The sequence below is a fragment of the Abramis brama genome (assembly GCF_963993115.1).
Source record: "Abramis brama genome assembly, chromosome: 20".
NCBI lineage: Eukaryota > Metazoa > Chordata > Actinopteri > Cypriniformes > Leuciscidae > Abramis > Abramis brama.
In genome coordinates, this window is record NC_139982.1 from 23,467,606 (window position 1) to 23,488,537 (window position 20,932).

General features: G+C 38.5%; 1 protein-coding gene across 2 annotated transcripts in view; it reads right to left on the reverse strand.

The window, feature by feature from the left end:
* Positions 1–20,600, reverse strand: part of hipk3a (homeodomain interacting protein kinase 3a) — a 37,698-nt gene extending 17,098 nt beyond the window's left edge. Inside the window, exons 1-2 of one of the 2 annotated variants that reach the window (XM_084095535.1) lie at positions 20,203–20,600; positions 15,896–17,078 (exon numbers count right to left, since the gene is read on the reverse strand). In XM_084095535.1, the coding sequence (XP_083951661.1) occupies positions 15,896–17,076 (1,181 nt within the window). In that variant the 5' untranslated portion in view covers positions 17,077–17,078; positions 20,203–20,600. The remainder of the gene's footprint in view (positions 1–15,895; positions 17,079–20,202) is intronic. The other variant, XM_084095536.1, reaches the window with a different exon arrangement.
* Between the last annotated feature and the right edge of the window lie 332 nt (positions 20,601–20,932).

Sequence of the window (20,932 nt, forward strand, 5' to 3'; positions counted from 1 at the left end):
ACAACAAATAGAGTGCTCTATATTCTGCACAAGATCTTATGGCCTAAATCCTAATAAACCTCCAGCATAGTGATGGGAAAAGTGACGAAATCCAGGGCCTAACATAAGTTAAACCTGATAATACCACACGCTCTGGCTACACAGGGGAGAAATCCAATAGCAAGGGGCAGTGAAGGACGAGAGGGTATTAGACCAGCTAACAGACCCTAAACCAGGGGCCGATCAGTAAGTTTGGCATCGGGCCAAAAAATAAAAAAAATAAATAATTTGCCACTAGCATGGCGGGCCAGACCATAGTCAAAGGATAATTTAAGAAATGAATTGATAAAAAATGCAACTAGAATTGCCTGTGACAGACTGTTACAGTGTCTTTTGTAACTGGTAGTGAGCTGTTACTCTGTGTTAAATCCTGTATTAGGACAGTCATTAACAAAAAGCAACATTTGTGTGGCGGTGTTTTGCACTGGATAAATTAATAAAGCAGCAGTAACATAACCTGGCAAGTATCTTCATTCACCAACTTGCAACACAGACCGCCTTGCTGAAACACACATATCAAATGAAAAGCTCTCAATTCATCTCAAAATAAAACATAGCTGCAAAAACGCTCTCGTACTTTTATTTTGAAGGCAAATTCACCAAAGATGAAGATATTGTGAGTAACCGTTGCTGCCATGACAGATCTATTTCAGAACCAGTCGCTATCAAAATAAACTGGCTGCGGGCGCGTGCCAGATTTTATTGCTGGCGGGCCTGTTGCCGACCCCTGCCCTAAACGCTAACATGGTAATATTTTATAAAGCCAAATTATATCGCAATTGGGTTATGTTCCAAAATAATTTCAAGGTTTTAAGACTACTTGGTTATCAATGTGGTTTTGCAGATCTTTAAAAAAAAAAAATTCCCAGCAGCCCACAGTCAGCAGGAAGTCACATTTCAGTTGAAAGAATCAGGGGAAGTTACAGAAATCAGGTCAAAAAGAATGATGACATAACAGAGCAGGTCTGGACTTCCCAACTCAAACAAAGAGAGTTACTGTTAAGACTATTTAGAGGATGCTTTTGCACCCGTCTTATGTTTGCATGAGTCCAGGCCAGTCTTCAAATGTTCAAGCTCTTTCCCCTGGAGTAAGATTAGATTTCATAGTGGTAATCTCAGAGCAAAGCTCCATTTTTGAACCGCAGCCAAGAACAGTGTGGACTAAAACCAAACCAACAAATAATGTAATGTTATTCTCAATCTTTGTTAATTTCACAACTACCACATACAAATATTTGCTAACATGAGCTGAGTAAATTGAGATGGTGACATGTCACTTCATTAAATACAGACATCCCTGGAAACACGACAATGATAAATGCTTGTTCCATATTACATAAAAGAACACTGTTCCATATCACACACCCAGAACTTGATTTGTCCTGGTTGACTACTTAACTAAAACGATCCCACACTGTACTTTTCCTTCCTGCCTTTTGTTTTGCTTTAAATTGTCCTGTTTGAAATTTCTCTCGGATCCGTTTTGCCTCCATTGCTGCTTAAACAAGTGGACCCTGCAACTGCTAGAGTCTGCAAATTAGTTCCTGATAAAAAAACATTAATATTTCCAACATAATGTTGAATAATTTCTGAAGGATCATGTGACACTGAAGACTGGAGTAATGCACAATAATAAATAGCATTTTAACATATATTAAAATAGAAAACCGTTATTTTAAATTGAAATAATTTCACAATATTATGTTTTTACTTTATCAAATAAAATGCAGCCTTGGTGACTCCAAACATTTGAGTGGTAGCGTGTTGTCTTTAATTTTTTTTTTTTTTTTTTTACTAAATCCAAAAATATTACTGGGTAAACAAATCAGATTCTTTAAGACAAAAACAAGGTTACAACCAAAATATCACATAAAAAAAAAAGGATACCAAGATGAAAACAATAGCACCATGAGAATTTTCACCATTACTGTCTCAAATTTCCCAAAAGTGTTTTTAACAGGAGGTGCAGTGCATCAATCCGCCCGCTGTTCCCCGCCGTGCAACCTGATTCCACAAGGATCATGTTTTAAAGACCAAAAGAAAGACTAAAACATGGAATTTACCATGGTGGCCACATGCTAAAAAAGGACCATTTTCTGAGTCAGTACAAACCAGTAAGTCAGTGTTCGTCAAGCAAAGCCATGCTAAATTTGAACCCCTCTCCAGCTCAGTTATTTCCTGTGAGGTCAATGCGGTGGAAGGAGGGGGGGTCCGAGTCATCTGGTTCAAGCTGCAGCCGGAAAGCCTGGAGCGACCACAGTCTAAAGCAGCTACTGGGACAGAGAGCCCTGACCACACAATAACCTCTCTGAAGGCCAACGGAGCTCTGCAGCTGTTCAGAAAACAAGCTTACGGCACGTCGTCTAGAGAGAGCGCCGATCGGGGTGGGATTTCAGTCGGGGGATGCTCAAAAAAACAGAAAGGCAGTGAAACGTGTCAGGGGACGTGAGATTAGGGAGATCAGCTGTGTCAAAACCGCTGTCAACAGTCTCTCACCGCAAACAGGCAGAGTGCGAGAGGGTGTGGGAGTTTCAGAAATCCACCCCCAGCTGATCGTCAAAGCGTAACCCCTGGGTTTCAACGTCTTGTGTTGCTCACAAAAGGGGCGAGGACATCAGACTCTCTCTGGCATGCAGTCAACCGCCCGCAGAGAGTCGAATATGAACACGTAGCTGAAGCAGATGATCCACACGTGCCTGCCAGGAGCGAAACAACATTAAAGCCTTGCATTAACAGCAGCTTCTGTGAACGAGAATGAGAAGACGTGGCTCACTGGGTTTTTTCCTCCCCTCCTGCTCAGCGTCCAGTCAGAGAGATCTCTGTAAACAAATCCCACCCAAACACTGCTTATCTAATCTCCTACAGCAGAGAGCAGCTATTCGGACTTCCCCTTCAAGTCATCCAAAACTTTTCCGTGAGCACCACGGGTCCCTTTGCATAAAGGAACATATCACTGGGTTTTCTCTCCTAATCTGAAAGGAAATTTAAGTTGAGTAACACAACCCGAGCCATTATGACATCCTGCACCAGACTGAACTTTCAATAGCACGCACGGTAACACGAAACAAAAACAGAATCCCGTAAGAAGGTTTAGGTTAGAAATGAGAACGGGTGAATGTGAAGCTCAAATAGGAGGACATTGCTGTTTATTACTACATTTAGTTGAAAAACGTATCAAAGCATGCAAAATGTTGACAAACAAATAGATGAATCAGTTTTTTTAACTGATTCAATGGAGAAAAAAAGAAGAAGAAAAAAAACCAAATAAAACTGAAATAAAACTTAAAAATAGTTTGTTTCACCACTCCTATATTCATGAATTATGACAAACAGCAGGCATGAAACTAATCTACTGACATGGTTTGAGGGAAACTTAGACAATTAGGCTGTTATTAAGTGTTAGCAGTCATAATACTGGTTAAATTTTATATTGTCCCCAAAAAATGAAGGGACTGTCCCTTCAAGTCATCCAAAACTTTTCTGTGAGAGCCACGGGTCCCTTTGCATAAAGGAACATGTACCACAGGGTTTTATCTCCAAAACTGATAGGAAATAGAGTGGTGCAGGTATGACCTCACTTTGTAGGCCAAAACGTGGAAACGAGCTAGCATTTTAGCACTTCGGTTCCATCGTCCCGAAGTCAATGGGTTTTGTGAATGGGATTTTGGTTAAATGGCTAAAATAAGGTCTGTGGTGTGAACACAAGCTCAAGACACTTTCAGTTTTCAGTATCAGTATTACCCCACTCACTGTTACGTGTCTTGAATAGTGTTGCACGGTGTACCGATACTTCAAAAGTATCGCGATACTCGGAAATTAAAAACGTCACGATACCTAAATTTATCAGTATCGATACTTAAAAAAAAAAAAAAAAAAACGCCTCCCTATGGACGTCTGTGTTTTTTTCCTGACGCACGCAGCAAAGAACCTGCCGCTGTCAGTGTCATGTGACAAAATACTACAGCGAGATGGCTGCATGTGCGAGCACAAGTGGTCCACGACTCGTAGAAAAAGATGACGCGAGGAGTGACATATGGAAGTACGTTGCCTACCTTGCTCTGTTGCACGGTGCACCGATACTTCAAAAGTAAATCGGAAATTAAAAACGTCACGATTCCTTAATTTATTAGTATCGATACTTCTAAGAATGACCGCGTTCCAGATTTGTAAGGCCGGCGACACACTGGCTGCGTGTCGTGTCCGTTTTTATTTCGGCTCCCATGTTAACTGCCTGCGTGACACGCGTCTGGGTGCAGCTCGAGACGCGCGGAAAATGCGTGCATGCTAGAAATAGAACCGACGCCCATTTTTCACACGACACGCAAGCGTGTTGGAAGCGTTTCCAGGCAAAATAGAATAGGAAAAGATGTTTCTATGTCATTTTGACACGAATACATATTAATAAATGACATTTTGATGTTTGAAAGTTTTGACATAAATACAATATAAATGTCATTTAAAAAAATATTATAGATTTTCAAATATTGCACCTCTCAATACAGAACGAATTATTCTGTAGCCTATTTTGCCGTCAACACTGCCGACGTTGTCTTTGCTGCTATATATTTGTTTAACATGAAGTATAGGCCTTCCACAACTCTCTCCCCACATGTCAAATATATCACCAGGCTTATCATGCGTTACCAATATTAAACATTGTTTAATATAATCGCTGTTCATATTTTTATTCAAAGTTCAGAATCAAGATAAAGCTCTTATGTTTCTTATGATAAATGAGATAATGTTGCTAAATTCATAAAAAAATTTACCTTGAATGTCATTGCTCTAATTAATTTTTTATATTTTGATATTTCATATTTTGTTCAAATGTTTAATATATCTGCTGTTCATATGTTCATTTATTAGTGTGTTATATGATTAGAATGTTGTCCCGGTTTTAAAATAAAGCACAGCAATGATATTTGAGAGTGTTTCTCCCTTTTCAGGAAAAGTATCGAAAAAGTATCGAAATCGCAATACTTGACTTGGTATCGGTATCGAAACAATAATTTTGGTATCGTGACAACACTAGTCTTGAAAAAGGCGGTTGCTAACATGTGGCTGAATGGGACTACAGAGGCTGTCGAGGACATTAAACGTCATCACTCTGAACAGGTAAACTCAGTCTGCTTTTACAGCCTCGTTATGCTTATAAACCATAGACATCAGTGTTTGAATCTGAACTACAAACATTTATCCCAGTACCTCTGTGATAATTTGATCACGTGGGTGCTTGAATCAAGATTGCGATCTTTTAACGATTAATCATGCAGCTCTAGCTACTTGTTTTTCTGTAACGAAAGTGGCTAGCAATAAAACAATTCCCTCTATTCCCATTTCCAACCATAACACAAGTATTGCAAAACATACAGACAAGCTAATGTTTTTCTCCAGCTAACGCCCAAAGGTTAAAGCATACCACTCATAGCTGAAGCCTGGCTCGTGAGCCGTCCCGTAGTTTTAGAAGCAGAGCATACAAATGAGAACACACTGGCTACAAAATCACATTCTGTGCGACCTCTCAACAAGGGCTATTCTAGAAATGAGTTTAGGGCTTAGGGTACCAACCAAACCTTTTTTTAATGGCTAGGCATTCCTGAGGTCACGACAAAACAGATTCCCATCAGAGGGGTTAGGTTAGAAATGAGCATGAGGAAAACTTAAGACAATTAAAAGTGATATCAGTCATAATATAGAGTGCTGCCGGTATGATGTATTTTTGTAGGCCAAAACCCAGAAATGAGTTTTAGCATTTTAGCACTTCCGGTTCCATTGTCCTGAAGTAAATGGGCTCTTTTTTTTTTTTTAATGGGTTTTTGGTTAAATTCTTAAAATAAGGACTGTGGTTAATGTAAGCTTTAGATATTTTTGCTTCATAAGGCTTGCACACTCAACTGAATGCAGAAAATGAAGTATACCTGGGCCTTTAGTGATGTTGATGAAATCATGATGTGACCGTAGTGTAGTTTGTTTATAGATTACGTTTAGCTTTTTGATCCTGCCGATTGCATTTAGGCTTCAAAATTCATAAAAGTTGTTAACTTGTGAAGATTATCATGTTTAACAAAATATGTAAGAATAATAAACTTTTTTTGGTCACAGAGCTTATTTTCTGCAATACTCCAGAAGCCAATTGGAAAAATTCTATTGGATTTTTGTCGAGGGAATCGGGGTGATGCCAACTAGGGCTGTCAATATAAAATTAGTAAAATTTTGAATATTCAACGCAGAATATTCATTGCAGAAATAGAGCAGCTCAATGCAGAGAAGATCTTCATTGCATAAAAACCATAACCGAGCAGTTCACACAGAAAGCATTTTCTGCGGCGCTTTTCCATTGTGCGCTAGACGGATGTTGCTAGGTAAACAAACCAGAGTTTTTAATAAGAAAAAAATAACCGACATTTAACCCAGTTTCTTCAAGCTCTTCAGAGACGGAAGTGTTGTTTGCATGGGATGTTATGAGGCAGAGGCCCCAGAGCATTAAACATAGCCTTTTCAACGCTGCATCATTTCAGCTCCCGTCGGAAATGCGAAGAAACGCAGACAGTCTGGCCGGCCTCAATGGAATCAATTAGATGGAGCTGGAAATAATCCTCTATAAAGGCCTGATGATCTCAGGAAGCAATAGCATGAACAGCTATATTATGAGGTATTGATTTGGTTTAGATGTTCTTGAGAAGACTGAGTTAAGGAATGAGTCTACATTAAGGTTAACATCTAGGCTAATGATTCAGCAAAGAATCTGTAGAGTTTTTTGAGAGAGCTGGAGATTTTTTTAGGAGCTGAAAGCATTTTCAAATTAAAAATATTCAATAAGAGAACATAAAAGGAGGGCTTTTATGAACATAAAAATCCGCAGGGCTTTAAAGTCAAGATGAAACAGAAGTAGTGAAATCTTTTTGTCTGTATTGTGACGTACATCCAAGTGTAACGGATTATCGGGAAATTTTGAGATGTGGGTGGTTGCATTAAAAAAATGAATGCAAGCTTGTAATCGAGTGTGGAGGGGTGGGGTTTAAACGCACTTAAAAATAGAGGTTCTTTATTGGCATCTTTGGTTCCATGAAGAACCTAACATCCATGGAATCTTTCCATTACACAAGGTTCTTTATAGTGGATAAAGGTTTGACAGAAAACAGCTATTCATATGAAGGTTGAGTAGTACTGGGTGTAGAAGTGACTAAGATGATCTTAGACTGTGCAGTCACTCACATAAACACTTGATGTCAGGTGCCGTAAGCCCTAAAGTTTGGGAAGCAAGCCAGAAGCTTATACAGATGAAATAGGAACCTTATACCAGATGGCATGTAAAACAAACTCCAGGTTCTAAGGAAGGTATAAGGCTTCTCACCTGTAACCTACCCTGTCCCAATTCAAAATGTCGAACAGCAATGGCGAGCTGTTACAGGAAGCTGCGCGTGATCAGGTTTCATTCTCAAGATGATATACAGATTACAGACCATGACATATCAAGATGGACTGACAAATGGAGCAAAGTGCAGAAACTGATACCAGGTTCTTAAAACACAGCTGACAACCACTGAACATAAAGCTTCTTGATCTGATTTCAATTTCAACCCCATTTGCTGCTGACCTAAACATAACCAGCCGTTTCTGGACAATTTGCATGACGTACCACTGTGTGCATGGATCAAAAATCAAAACTGATGTTACATGCATCTTGATGCATTGAGTTTGACACAATGTTCAAGGCATACCATGCTATTCAGATAAAAATGATGCATGGCAGAAATACAGTCTAGATGGGACTACCTTATAAAATCTCTAGAGGTGCACAATATATCGCTACCATGTCAGTTACTGGCCGATTTTAGAGATGTTTTCATTTATAATGACCGATTTTGGATCTTTAATTATGCATTTTCCAATTTTTACATGTAGATTACCTTCTCATTCATTCAACGTTCAATTAATCTTCAAAAAGAAAAAAATAACTAAATTTAATAACGCTGTTAAATGTAATTTTTAGCAAATCTCCAAATAATATCCATTATTCATATTGTAAATTATAACGTCCCAAATAAAAGCTTTTATTTTGATATTTTTAATTTAGATAAAATGAATTTAATTTAATATTGGCCATAACATGAAAATAATTGTATATTAATCTGTGCATAAAAAAAAAATAATGCTCCAAAGTTATGCTATCTGCAACGCTTGTCATGTGGAGGTCAAAGTGGCAGATGACGCTTGTTTTGAGGGCTGTACTGAAGTCCTGTTGCAAGTAATGCGAAAGGGTCAAGATCGGGCTAACAAGCTCTCTGCAAGAGACTACACAACTTGAATGAACACCAAGGCTGAAAACGCTCAGTCTGCATGGTGCATCTATTCATGACGGACACGTTAGGGTTCAGTGCCTACAATCTGGTTGGAGGTCAAATAGCATTCTAAACCTAGTCAACGAAGCCTGACTGACCCAGTAACGCTGCAAGGAGTTTGCGATGCAAGAACACTGCATCAAAGGGCATGGGATGCACAAACAACTAGATTTGTCCTCTCTTTCCAAGTGAATCATACCACCAAACCCTTCAGGCTGCTCATTAGTCCAGGAATCTGGCCAATTAGGTCTTCTTCATCTGCAGAGAGAGCAAGTCCACACCAAATGAGGGTCAGGCATTCACATCTAAAACACACCGACAGAAAACAGACGTTCACACTTACAGTCATTCCTCGGGCCACAGATGAACGCAGGGCTCGGTCAAGGTTTATTATACATATGAACGCATGAAGACTGTAGAATTATGGAAAAAATAATCACAGCTGCTAGTGATGCTACAGTACATTGGCCCACTTATGCTTTTAGATGCTGGTCAGGAGGTTGCACTTAGTTGTCCATTATTTGCGAACCATTAGGCTTGTTTACTGGGTGTGCATTGTAGAGGGTTCAAGCAAGCTAAGTGGAAAATGTGCACACACAAAAAAAGTGATGACCAGAATAAATGGTTGACATTGGGCAAAGTCAAGGTCTCAATTTTGATCATTCTTCACGGTTTTGCAAAACACACTTTGTGAATTAATGAATGTTTTACTCCACATCTTCCTGAAGCCAAAACAGATTTATTAAAGCAGAGTGTTAGGACTTTAAACTTTATGACCCATAAGAAGAAGAAAAAAAAGAAAGAAAGAAAAAAAACAGAAGAGTTGCATAATGCTTATTATGGGCTGGTGGCAAAACCTGTCATTTGGTTTCTATGGGTGTGCCTGCACAGATATGATCGTGTCTGCATTTTAAAATAAGGCTGATCTCTTTCACACTTGTCTAGGTATGAAATAAACTGCTAAGACGCACATTACAGGATATGAAAAAACTCTAAAAATGGCTAAAATTAGGCTCAGCTACTGTTTTATTTATGTTGCAGTTTTATTTAAACTAAAGGCAGCAGATCCAGGAAAAACAATTTGACATTTACAGGCTGTACCAAAAATGTTACCGTTGCACATTAAAAAGGTACCAAGAGGAAAATAAGTATTTGAGAATTGTGCAAATTCAGCAAAGCCATAACCCTGAAAATGCATGGAGGGACTCTTTCGCCTGCGTAACTTTAGGGTTTACAGTGCAGGACTCAGAGTACAGACTGCTGGTTATTTGAACAGCATACACACAATCCATTGAGGCCAGCCAGACTCAAGTCCCGTCACTTGGCCTTCTCTTTAATGCAAGCGGCTTGTTATGCAACTGTCCTGTGTATATCAGCTTTCCTGGGGTTTTAACACTGTTTCCAATGTTCTGATACCTTTATCCTTCTGGTGGTTAAGTAGCCAATTTCAAAACCCAAAGCTGAATGAGGAAACCTGGAGCTGATTTGAGCACAATCAATATTGCAACACTACAAATTTATTTTCGTTACTCAAAGTGGCTTCATTAACTGTGTTAGTTCACTTAAGGCTGTATAAAATTAAGGGCTTTCTCTGAGCATCACAAAAGTGCATTGCCTCCTCCAGGTCATGATTTGAGACAATCTCCTACAATCTGTGAGAGAAAGAGAAAAGTTAGGCTAACCAGAAAACGGAAATTTACAATTAGATATGGAAAGGATGAACATTTAAGTGGCCAGTATTGGACACTTCAAACCACCATTGAGTTGAGGAGAAAGAATCCCATGATTCTGCAGAACAAAGGCAGTATGAGTGTCAAGGAAACAACAGGACGAGTCACTTCAGGAGGCCATAAGAAACAATAAACCATGGCACCTAATGACCCATTCCTGTAGCAACTTGAAACTCAAGCAAGTACCTCACTTTGTGGAACCCAACACACGCTGATCTAAGCAACACAATGAATTATTAATAGGGCCACAGTGATTATTTTAGCAAAGAGCCACTAGTACCAGTTACCAGACTTGGCATACCACTATTACAACTATTAATTCAAGACATTTTCAGCAACATTATCCAGTAGTGATGCGACAAAATGTTCGCAACAAAAAAAGCTTCTGTTGAACTAAAATAAGAATTTTAGTTCCTCTTTTTACTGGCAAATTTTTTTACTGGCGGTGGCGAATGCAAGCAGGAAAACAGCCATAGGGGAACATTAGGTCTCGGGGAAACCACCCTAAGTTCCTAGAACTACCCAGTGTAAGCCCCTATTATTATACCATGCATATTTTTACTTTTTTTTTTTTTATTTAAAGAAGAAATCAAATCAATGTATAGTTGACATTTGAGGCTTAATGTTATAGAAAAGCAATAAAAGCTTTTCAGGAAGAATGTTTTCAGCTTGTTTTTTATTTCTATACAAAAATATGGCATGCAGTTGCTTCAAACAATGGTATAAAGCTATTCAAAACGTCATCACCCGTTCAAACCCGGTTCCTTGATGCGCATGCATGCATGCATGCACTGAGCGCATGCTGTTGCGCCTCCTCTTTATTAAAGCGCTGAGACACACACACACTCGCATTGCGCGTGGCAAGCGCGCTCATAATGTAAGAGACGCCGGCGCAACCACAACATTGCCCAACATCAAATGGCAAACGTAATGCAAGCGGAACGAAACTGCTCGTTATTGTGTGGTTGAAGGACCGTTTATCAGTTTGGACCAGTGCAGCGCGAGCCGATCGTGATCATGCGACACTGTTACTACACAGCGCTAAGAGATCCAGTAAAGAAAGCATTTGAATTCGCCACAGAAGTAATAACATCGCTGCGAGATCTAGTGAGAAACATTCACATTTCTCCGTTATTAACGGATCAAACAGCGCTGATGTGGAAACCAGGAAGAAACATTGTGCCATGAATGAACTATCCAGTGTCCACAGATCAGCAACATTCACCATGGATTTACTGTAGTAACACTAACTGCAACCATGGAAGTTTGGCAGGAATAGTAGGCATAATGCCTTCAAGTAACATTACATCAGTTTTATTTTGACATTATGAATACAATTGATGCCCTCAAATGTTAATCTGAACTAAAATAAACCTTTGTTTATAACTACTACAATATTACATTTCATTTTTTCCAAGGAGCCGTTTTGTTTTATATGCTCCTAAGAAGAGTCAATTATAGCTCTAGAATTGCTCAAAGTAAAAAAAAATCATACTTTATGATTTTAGTTTTAATAAAATTAAATCAAGGAAATTTCCCTGGCATTTCTTTCTTTTTGCTGTATCAAAAACGTACCGAACCGAACCGTGACACAAGTGTATCATATATATCGAACCAAACCGTGAATTTTGTGAACCATTACACCCCTAGTAATCATGCAAATTTCCTGCACCTGTCATAGACGTCCAAATGACGTCCAAAAAATTACCCAGTTCAAAGGTCCAATGTTGAACGTCAATATGACGTCCAAGTTGGGTCATGGTTGGACGTCCAAATAGTGGACCTAGTTTGGACGTCGAATAGATGTCCAGAATTGGTCATGGACCGACGGACCCAATATAGACATGATCTGCACGTCTATCCGACGTCCAATGTTTAGTGGGTAGTTCCATATAAGTTCATGGATAATTTGTTGTTTTGTCGTTAGTGAAAATCAATATTGACCTTGTATTTGAAAAAGGATCCTCATACTGTATAAAAACAATACTAATTCAGACTAAGTTCATTCGCATTCAGAGATTGACTATTTTTGAAACGGTGCGAACTGCGCTCTCCATGATGACGAGGAAGTATCAGCAAATAACTTATTGATTTCTAGCCCTTTGGTACCGAAATTGGTACCGAGAACCGTGGATTTTCACTGGTATTGGTACCGAATACTGACATTTTGGTACCGTGACAACACTAATCGTAATTAATAAATCGCAATAACAATTTCAAGGGAATTATCGACAATTATAATTTGTCATAATCTGCCTTATTATTATTGCCTTATACTGAAACTTTATTTTTATCGGTTAAAAAACTTTATTTCTATCGGTTTTAGTTTTCAGCTAAACTTTAATTTTGACTGGTTTAACTTGATCACCTTGACAAACTTAACTAATGTCTAGATACATTGACATTCTTTCAATAAGTAGGAAGAAAAGTGAGCCTTATTACAAACCAAAACAACTTAAATGGTTTAATGAGAATGCAAAAAGATACTTCTGTGCTACTGAACTGAAAACATAGGCCTAAGAATTGCATCATGGTACAAAAACAGTCTGAACTAAATTATTAAAAGATTCTCCTCAAAACATGACTCTTCTATTAATAAAAAATGGGTAAACTATCCCTTAAATGTGACAAACAAACCGGCACCAGTTCTGAAACTGCGTGAAATATAAAAACAGCTCTGCTATTTGACAACACCTGCAAAATGTCACTTCCTGGCACATGGGTATGTGCTCAACGCAGCCTGTTCCAAGTACAAAAAATAAATACTTGTCATGACGACCTCACATACCACAGTAGCAATGAACACAACAAGATCCGCCCTAAATTTAGGTGAGCCAGTTTTGCACTGGGAACAAGCTATGGATCCTTACAACATCGATCATGCCGACAGAAACAGGGGACAAATGGAAAACACAAGCACATGCTGCCCTTTCCCCCCACTTTGGGACACACACGTTCTGAACACAGATGTAGACCTATCCACAACATGGTGCTTTTATCAGGCATGCAAAGATTTCATAATACATAGTAATCTTTCAAATTTGATGAAATATCTAAAAGAAATTAGCAGTAACAAAATAGCCTTAAACACTGATTCAGTTAAAGTAATCATAAGCACTTCAAGTGTTTGTTTAAAAGAACAAAATGTGCACTTTATAAAACAAAAGCACAACAAAGAGAATGGTGAGATGTCAAAGTTAACACTTTATATTACAATGCTCATGTTAAAAATATGACTTGTTGTGACCAATTCATTACAACAGTAAAAATGTGCAATTATATACCACTCAAAATAATTGCACATTAAGTAGGCTACATTTTGTTCATTAGAATTACTCAGTACTTATGTAATGAATTAACACAAACACTATATAAAGAGTGACGTACAAATTCCCAGAAAAAAGAAAAACAAGCGTGAGTGAATGATTATTCATAACGTTCTATAAAAACATCTGTTACCACACTTCTTTTGAGCACAAAGACAGCACTACTAACAGACATGTCCTCAATGCATCTCATTCCCATGCAAAAGCGATACATTCACACGTACCACCTGCATGGGGCGGGAGTTCATGCAGTTGCAGGCATCAAACTGTGGCAGTGCCAAAGTACAAAGAGTTCAAATGCCCTATTTAAACTAGCACCTAGTTCCTCTATCTTGTTCGCTGATAGCTTCCCCACAAACCAAGCAAATATACAAAGACAGACTGTACTCCTCACCGCAATGTCACATTATGTTCGAAACTCATTTGTATACCTTTCAGTGGCACAACAATTCTTGAAGGGATAGATTACCCAAAAATAAAAATTATAAACCTGCAAAATACTTCAATTCTTCAAAATACTAACCATTCAAAAGTTTGGGGTCTGTACGATTTTACAGACATTTTTGAAAGAAGTTATATACTCAACAAGGCTGCATTTATTTGATCAAAAATACAGTAAAAATAAATGGAAATATGAATAGCAGCTTAAAATAACTTTTAATTTGAATATATTGTAAAATGTAATTTATTCCTGTGATGGCTGAATTTTCAGCATCATTACTCCAGTCTTCAGTCACAAAAGTCTTCAAAAACCATTATATGTTGATCTGCTGCTCAATAAACATGTATTAGTTGAAAACAGCTGTGCTGCTTAACATTTCTGTGGGAAAAGTGGCATTTTTCAGGATTCTTTAATGAATAAAAAGTTCAAAAGAACAGCATTTATTTGAAATTTTATGTAACTATGTCACTTTTGACCCATTTAACCCTCTGGTCCTCTTTGCATGTCGGTGTCGAATGACGAATGACAAAAAAAATGTTTTTAATTTCAATGAAATGAATGTACTAGCCTATACTTTAGATAATGTATTTTTAGGGGATTTTATGGTACTAAATTGTACGCTGTATTTATAATCCATTTATTCACTTTTTGAGCAAAGACCTGAAAATTTCATTTCCAACTTAAACTGTCGTAAATCTTGAATGCTTTTAAACACAGACTTAAGTTTGATCTCTTTTCAAAGATGACACTTGGCAGATTATTGCTGGAGTGAAAAAAGTCAACAGAAAAAAAGTTACAGAATTGTACGTTTATTGTAATGAAAAATATGCAAAAATAATAATAATTTTTATATGAAATATATATTTTCAAAAACATGTTTTACTCTAAAACCGCGAAAAAATTCAAAACCATAAATCTAAACAAGTTGTGTTAAAAATTTGAGCCTGATATCAAAAAAAAAAAATTTGCTTATTTTGCTCGGCCGCAGTACCGCAGTACGTTTTCACAAGGTGAAATTCCTCTCCCGTTCATTTCCTATGCGGTCTTTTTTGACCGCGAAGAGTACAAGTGTGACTATTTTTTTCAGGACCAATTAACCTGTTCGAATCATGTCCATGATTTTTTTTTTGTGTTCACACAGCAAGTGCCAAAACCTTTACCAAGTTTCGTACCATTCCGATGAAGAAAAAAATTCTAAATAAAAAACACATTTTTCGGTCAATAATGACCGAAGAGCACCAGAGGAATGCATCCTTGGTAAATAAAAGTATTTCTTTCAACATCAACAACAACAAAAATTGTACTGGCCCCAAAGCCCTAACTCTAAAAAGTAGTGTACTTTTGTGTTCTACAGAATGACATGACAAAATAAATGACAATTTTCATTTTGGGAGAACTATACATTTAAGTGGAAGGGATAATATTCTATAGATTAAGAGTAAAAAAAACTGATTTCTGGAGTAAAAACAAACAAACAATTAAGCTTGACATGGAACTTAAAACATAAACATCTGGAATGTTCTAATAAAAGAGTATTTCAATGTTCTTCCACATCCCATGAATCACTTAAGCAAACCACATTCTTCCTAAAGAACTGCCAACCACATGGAGACACAAAGTACAGCCACCACGGTCAGGACTGACCCCATTAGAGAAAATAGTGCGTTGTGTTATTTTGTGTGTGTTTTATGTTTTGAGTTACATAAAGTTAGCATGGGTGTAGCTCCATGGCAGTTAGTGCAGTTGTAATCGAACAAAGAATGCTTGCCCATCAGACTTTGACAAATGCTATAGATGGCATTACATAATTGTTCTGGCAGGAAGTGCAGCTTAAGTAAACGTTCCTCAGTTCAACTTCCTCAAAACGAATACCATAAATTATATCTTCATAATTGCCACAAATACAAACACGAGCTGAAACATTTACCAAAAGTCTATTTATGATTAAACGGAAACATGACAAGAAGTAGCAAGCCTACTAGAGAAAAAAAAGAAAAGAAAAAACACACTGCTTACCTGTAGTAGCGAGACTGCAGGTATGTCGAACACACAGCTTTGGAGACGTGGCTGGCAGAGCCAAAGTCAATCACTTTCACACGGAAGGGTTGTCTCACAGGATCTACCAGCATAATGTTCTCCGGTTTAAGATCGGCATGGATCAGGCCCAAGCTTCTGAGCTTCCTCAGCGCCGTGGCCACCTGTTGCAGCACGGGCCTAATCACCTTCAGCGGCAAGGGACTGAACTTGTTTTGTTTGAGGAAGTCGTACAGGTTCTGCTCCAGCATCTCGAACACCAGACAGGTGTGGCTTCTATGCTGGAAACACTCGAAAGCTCGCACCAGGTTATGCTCCTCTGCGTTCTCCCCGCTAAGTCGGGCCAGAATGCTCACCTCGATCTGGCCCTGACGGGCATATGAAGGGTGGTTCTTCAGTATCTTCACCGCCACGATCTCATTGGTGCCTCGTTTCCAACATTTGACCACCTGACCGAACGTACCACGACCCAAGAACTCCAACACTTCATAGGTGTGCTTCATGGAGCACAGCACTTCGTGTTGGACCAACTGATAGTCACCGTCACCTGTCCCGCTCACGGCTCCCGTCCCGGTTCTGTTCTGCTCGGGCGGGGCAACGCCTACTGCGTTCGTGCTCCCGACATTTGTTTGCAACATGGCAGGTAGAGTCGAATGCTCCTCTACTATCTGCATGATGCTCTTGCCGTTCTCAAGCTCCTCCCCTTTGCATTTAAACCCACATCTTTTGGTGCCGTCGACCAATTTCAAACCACCGTTTCTCTCAGTCCCTTCCGAAGCACCGCCACTTTTACTACTATTACTACTACTTTGGCTGTTTTGGACACCGTCTCCACTTTCTTCAACTGCCCCGGCCGCTCTAGCAAAATACTGAAGGTCACTCTCCGACGCCACACGCTTGTATGGCGAGGAAGCCCTTCTGTGGAGCTCCTGTGGAGCTGATTCAGTCTGTATTGAGTAGTTCTCGCTAGTCAAAGCTTCGAATCTCGATAAAGGTATAATATCCGTAGGGTGCGCAATGCCTAGATTCACACCAATCACGTAAGTGCGAGGGAACTTCTCATGGTAAACACAGCTGATGGGATCGATTTTCTTCGCTCTGCAAAAGGCACTTGTCTGGGGTTGATAAACATGTGGTGGGTAGACCGTAACCTGTGAGGCCATACCTATAAAGGACAGAGTGAAAGAAAACTGTTAGTCTAAGTCATTTCACAGATGCTGTTCACATGAACCAAAAACAAAACCTGCTATATTAAGAGGTTTATTAAGATTTTTAAAGAGCTTTAGGTTTGCTTGAGAGAGAGTGAGAGAGAGAGAGAGGCACGTTTCAGACAGCGCTCAAACAAAGAGAATTGATTCCTCTTTTGCGTTTATTTGTGCTTGAATGGACACACACACATTTATGTCAAAATACCCATCTCTGCAAGTTCTCTCTCGGTTATGTCATAAGAGAACAGTTAAGAAACCGGATGTGTCAGTATATTCGGTCTGTGCATTCGGTCTTAAAGTGACAACAGCCTAATATTCCTGCTGTTGTCTGTCATCAATGTTAATCAAATAATAAAAAATACAGCTTGAAGTTGAACCTATATTTAATTTCTACAGTGAACTAATAGCGTTACAGTGAGGAGAGGATAAGTGTGCCCTAGAGAACCAGACCAAAAAAGTTCTGTGCACCATTGATATATATTATATATAATAAATAAATAGTATAAATTACTTAAATTATTACTATAATTATAAATTACTCTAGTTAAATATGAAACAATAAGAAATATTACTTTAAAAAAAAAGATAATTTTTATACAGTGAGTTCAACTGTAAAATTATAATCCTAATATTTCTGCCTTAATTTCGTCCTTATTAAACATTAAACAACTGAGCTTTCATTCCGGGTACAAACTGCAGTTTCTCGTTTAGAAACTCTTCTCATTAAACAAATACACATCATAAGCGATGCAAACTTGCATCACTGGCAGAGATGGAGATTGTGTGAAGTAGCATTTACTGTGAACAGAGAAACTAAAAACACTTATCAGCTGCTACCGTGACAATGAACAATGCTGAGCTTCACTCTGAAACACGCGGATAAATTTAAGTAAATTGCAGTAAACGCAATTTGATTTAACAAAATAAGCCAAATTCCCTGAGCCGTAGTGTGCCATAGGGTGGGTAATATGTTAGCAGATCCAGACAGACAATTGACCAATGGGGATTAGCTGTCTTAGTTTCATGGGAGACAGGCTACTTATACTGGCACAACATATGGCACAAGTTCAGACACGAGGACAGGTGTGGCTCTAACACACCCACATACTAACTCTCTCACACACTTATAACCCAGCTAACACTGGCAGACTAGGTAGGATTTCATAATGGCAATATTGAGGTTAGAAAATATAAAAGGGATGCAAACATGTCACATTGTTTCTTGAGGAATGCATATCTGATGCATTTCGCTTTCAGAACCGTTATAAAAGGCCCTTTCATTCACACTACCATAGCAAAATCGAGGTTTAAATCATCCCTTTCTGTTTCGATTAAGTCTATACTGGTTCCTAATTGTGCAAACAACATTAGGTTTGCAAAGTAAGAGATTCAGTCAACAACTTTAAAAAGGACAGTCCCATCTGGAGGATTGTTTTTATGAGGTCTGTCCTATAGAAGGGGAAGCCTTGAGTAGATAGGAGTGGCCAAGGTTTTGGGTTACAGTCTCTCTACTGTTTTCAAACACGCTGCCTTCTGCTATAAGCAGGTGGAAACTGACCTTTTACCATGTCAAGACCTAATGGGGGTGGGCGAGAGATGGCACAAGGAAAACACCTGTTGATTCTGCAACTGCTCGGGCTATAAAAGTTTAATGACAGGAAATGATTGGGAAGTAAACTTTACTGAATTGACAGACAATTTTTTTTTTCAGTGAAGGAAAATGATAGTAATAACAATGAGGAACTTATAATCTATGACATAAAATGACAACAGACTTCATTATACTGTAATACACATTTAATAAAATGCAACAATGTTTTTATGGCCATGAATGTTCTATGTTTGTATAACGAAGAAGGAAATTAATTTCCATACTTCCCATCATTCTTCCAGTCATTTACAAGTAAAAAAAAAGGGTTACACTCACTGATCTATATAATGTCATTCTATATAGATCAGTGGTTACACTTTATTTTAAGGTGTCCTTGTTACAGTGTAATTCTACATTTAAGTACCGAGTAATACTAATTAACTATAGGGTTGTGGTTAGGATTAGGTTTGTTGTAGGGTTAGTTGCATGTAATTAAGCATAATTTATAGTTGTTATTATTACTATAGTAACTAGATGTAATGTGTAACAAGGACACTGTAAAATAAAGTATAACTCAAAAAATATAAAATAAAATAATATATTATGCACTGAAATAAAAAAAAAAATATATACGTGTGCACTAGAATAAAATGTTCAAACCAATAAAATATTTTACAGCTGATTAAATTCACTTCCAGCTCAATTCCCCTAAATTTCTATGTTTTCAACAACTGTGGGAACTCAATGAAGCACTGGAATGAACAAAACTTCCCCTGGCAAAAAAATTACATTAAATAAACAGTTAAGGTTAAATATCAAGTAATTGTTTAAAAAGTGTTACTGAGCAAATTTAGGAAATGCATGGTGGATTATCATCTTTCAAGGACAGGAAATGCAACTTTTGACATAAAAGTTTTTTTAGGTACAACTTTTGCCAAATCTTACCAGCATAGTGTCAATTTACAGAAAAAGAGAAGTCAGCTAACTTACTAACAGATTACCAGGCCTGTGCATTTTGGGAGGATTGAGCAACATGTAACATGATTATTGTACAAGATCAACAGCTGGTGAGTTTATACGGAAAACTAACCCACAATTCATATGCAGTGACGCTTGAATGTGTAATGTTTAAAGATTAAATACAGCAAATGAACATCTTTGCGTCATGGTTTTAAGCAGTAGGATTTAGGTAAACATTATGGGTTTGGCTGGTGACCAGAAAGTCTTCGCGAACGTTTAACGATTAAAAGTTATCAGGCAAACAAAAAAAAGTTTGTTTTTTTATTAAAACCAGAAACTTACCAGCTACCAAAACACATTAGCAAACCCTGCGAAACATTGCTTTCAAGTTTTTGGTGTGGCGTGGCAACTTTTTCGCAACAACTACGAGCTCGCGATCACTCCTCCGAAGTCAAGCCTGATTTAATATCTTCACTATCAAGTATCAGACAAGCATTTACGCCTTTACAACTCGTTAAAATCTCCCTTACCTTCACAGACAGCAGCTGTGGTCGAAACGCGTGTCTTTAGTGAACATGTTGGGGTTTATTTCGCACCCACTGCATGCTCGACGCGCTCGCGCTGCCATCTTGTCCTCTCGCTGGACGACGAGGGAGAAAAAAATACAAGCTCCCTCATTTCAACTGCGCACAACTCGCATACTAAGCCATCCACGGGAACCGAACAGGGTCCAGCATAGAGTTAAGGATATCCGTTTCGGTCAGGGCAGGTTTTTGTCGTCATGTCGAGGACGTTTAAGCCCCCCTGGTTTGTTTCCTCCTGACGGCGACGGACAAACTCTGTCAGCTCAACTCGCTCGAGCTCTCTCAGCTGAGTGAGCGCTCGAGAACACTCTCGCGCTGCTTCTTCGTGCGCGTGTCAGTGAGGTGATTCAGAACTGGTGTGAAGCGTTACTGCCATGGACAGGGCTGGAGAGTCAACACACACACACACACACAACATGAAACGCCCACGGAAGTGAGAAGGGAGGACACAGTTCTGCTGCATAGTGGCCCCGTCTGGTGGGATCTGAAAGGTGTTCTAAAATGTAAATATTATATTGTGAAGTATAATCAAATAAGGCATAATACACATACAATAATTCAAAAACATAATTCACATATTTTATATATAATATATTTTATATATAATAAATATTTTTGATAAATTATATCTGAAACAGTGTGTGTGTGGGGGGGGGGGGTGGGGGGGTTGGGGGAA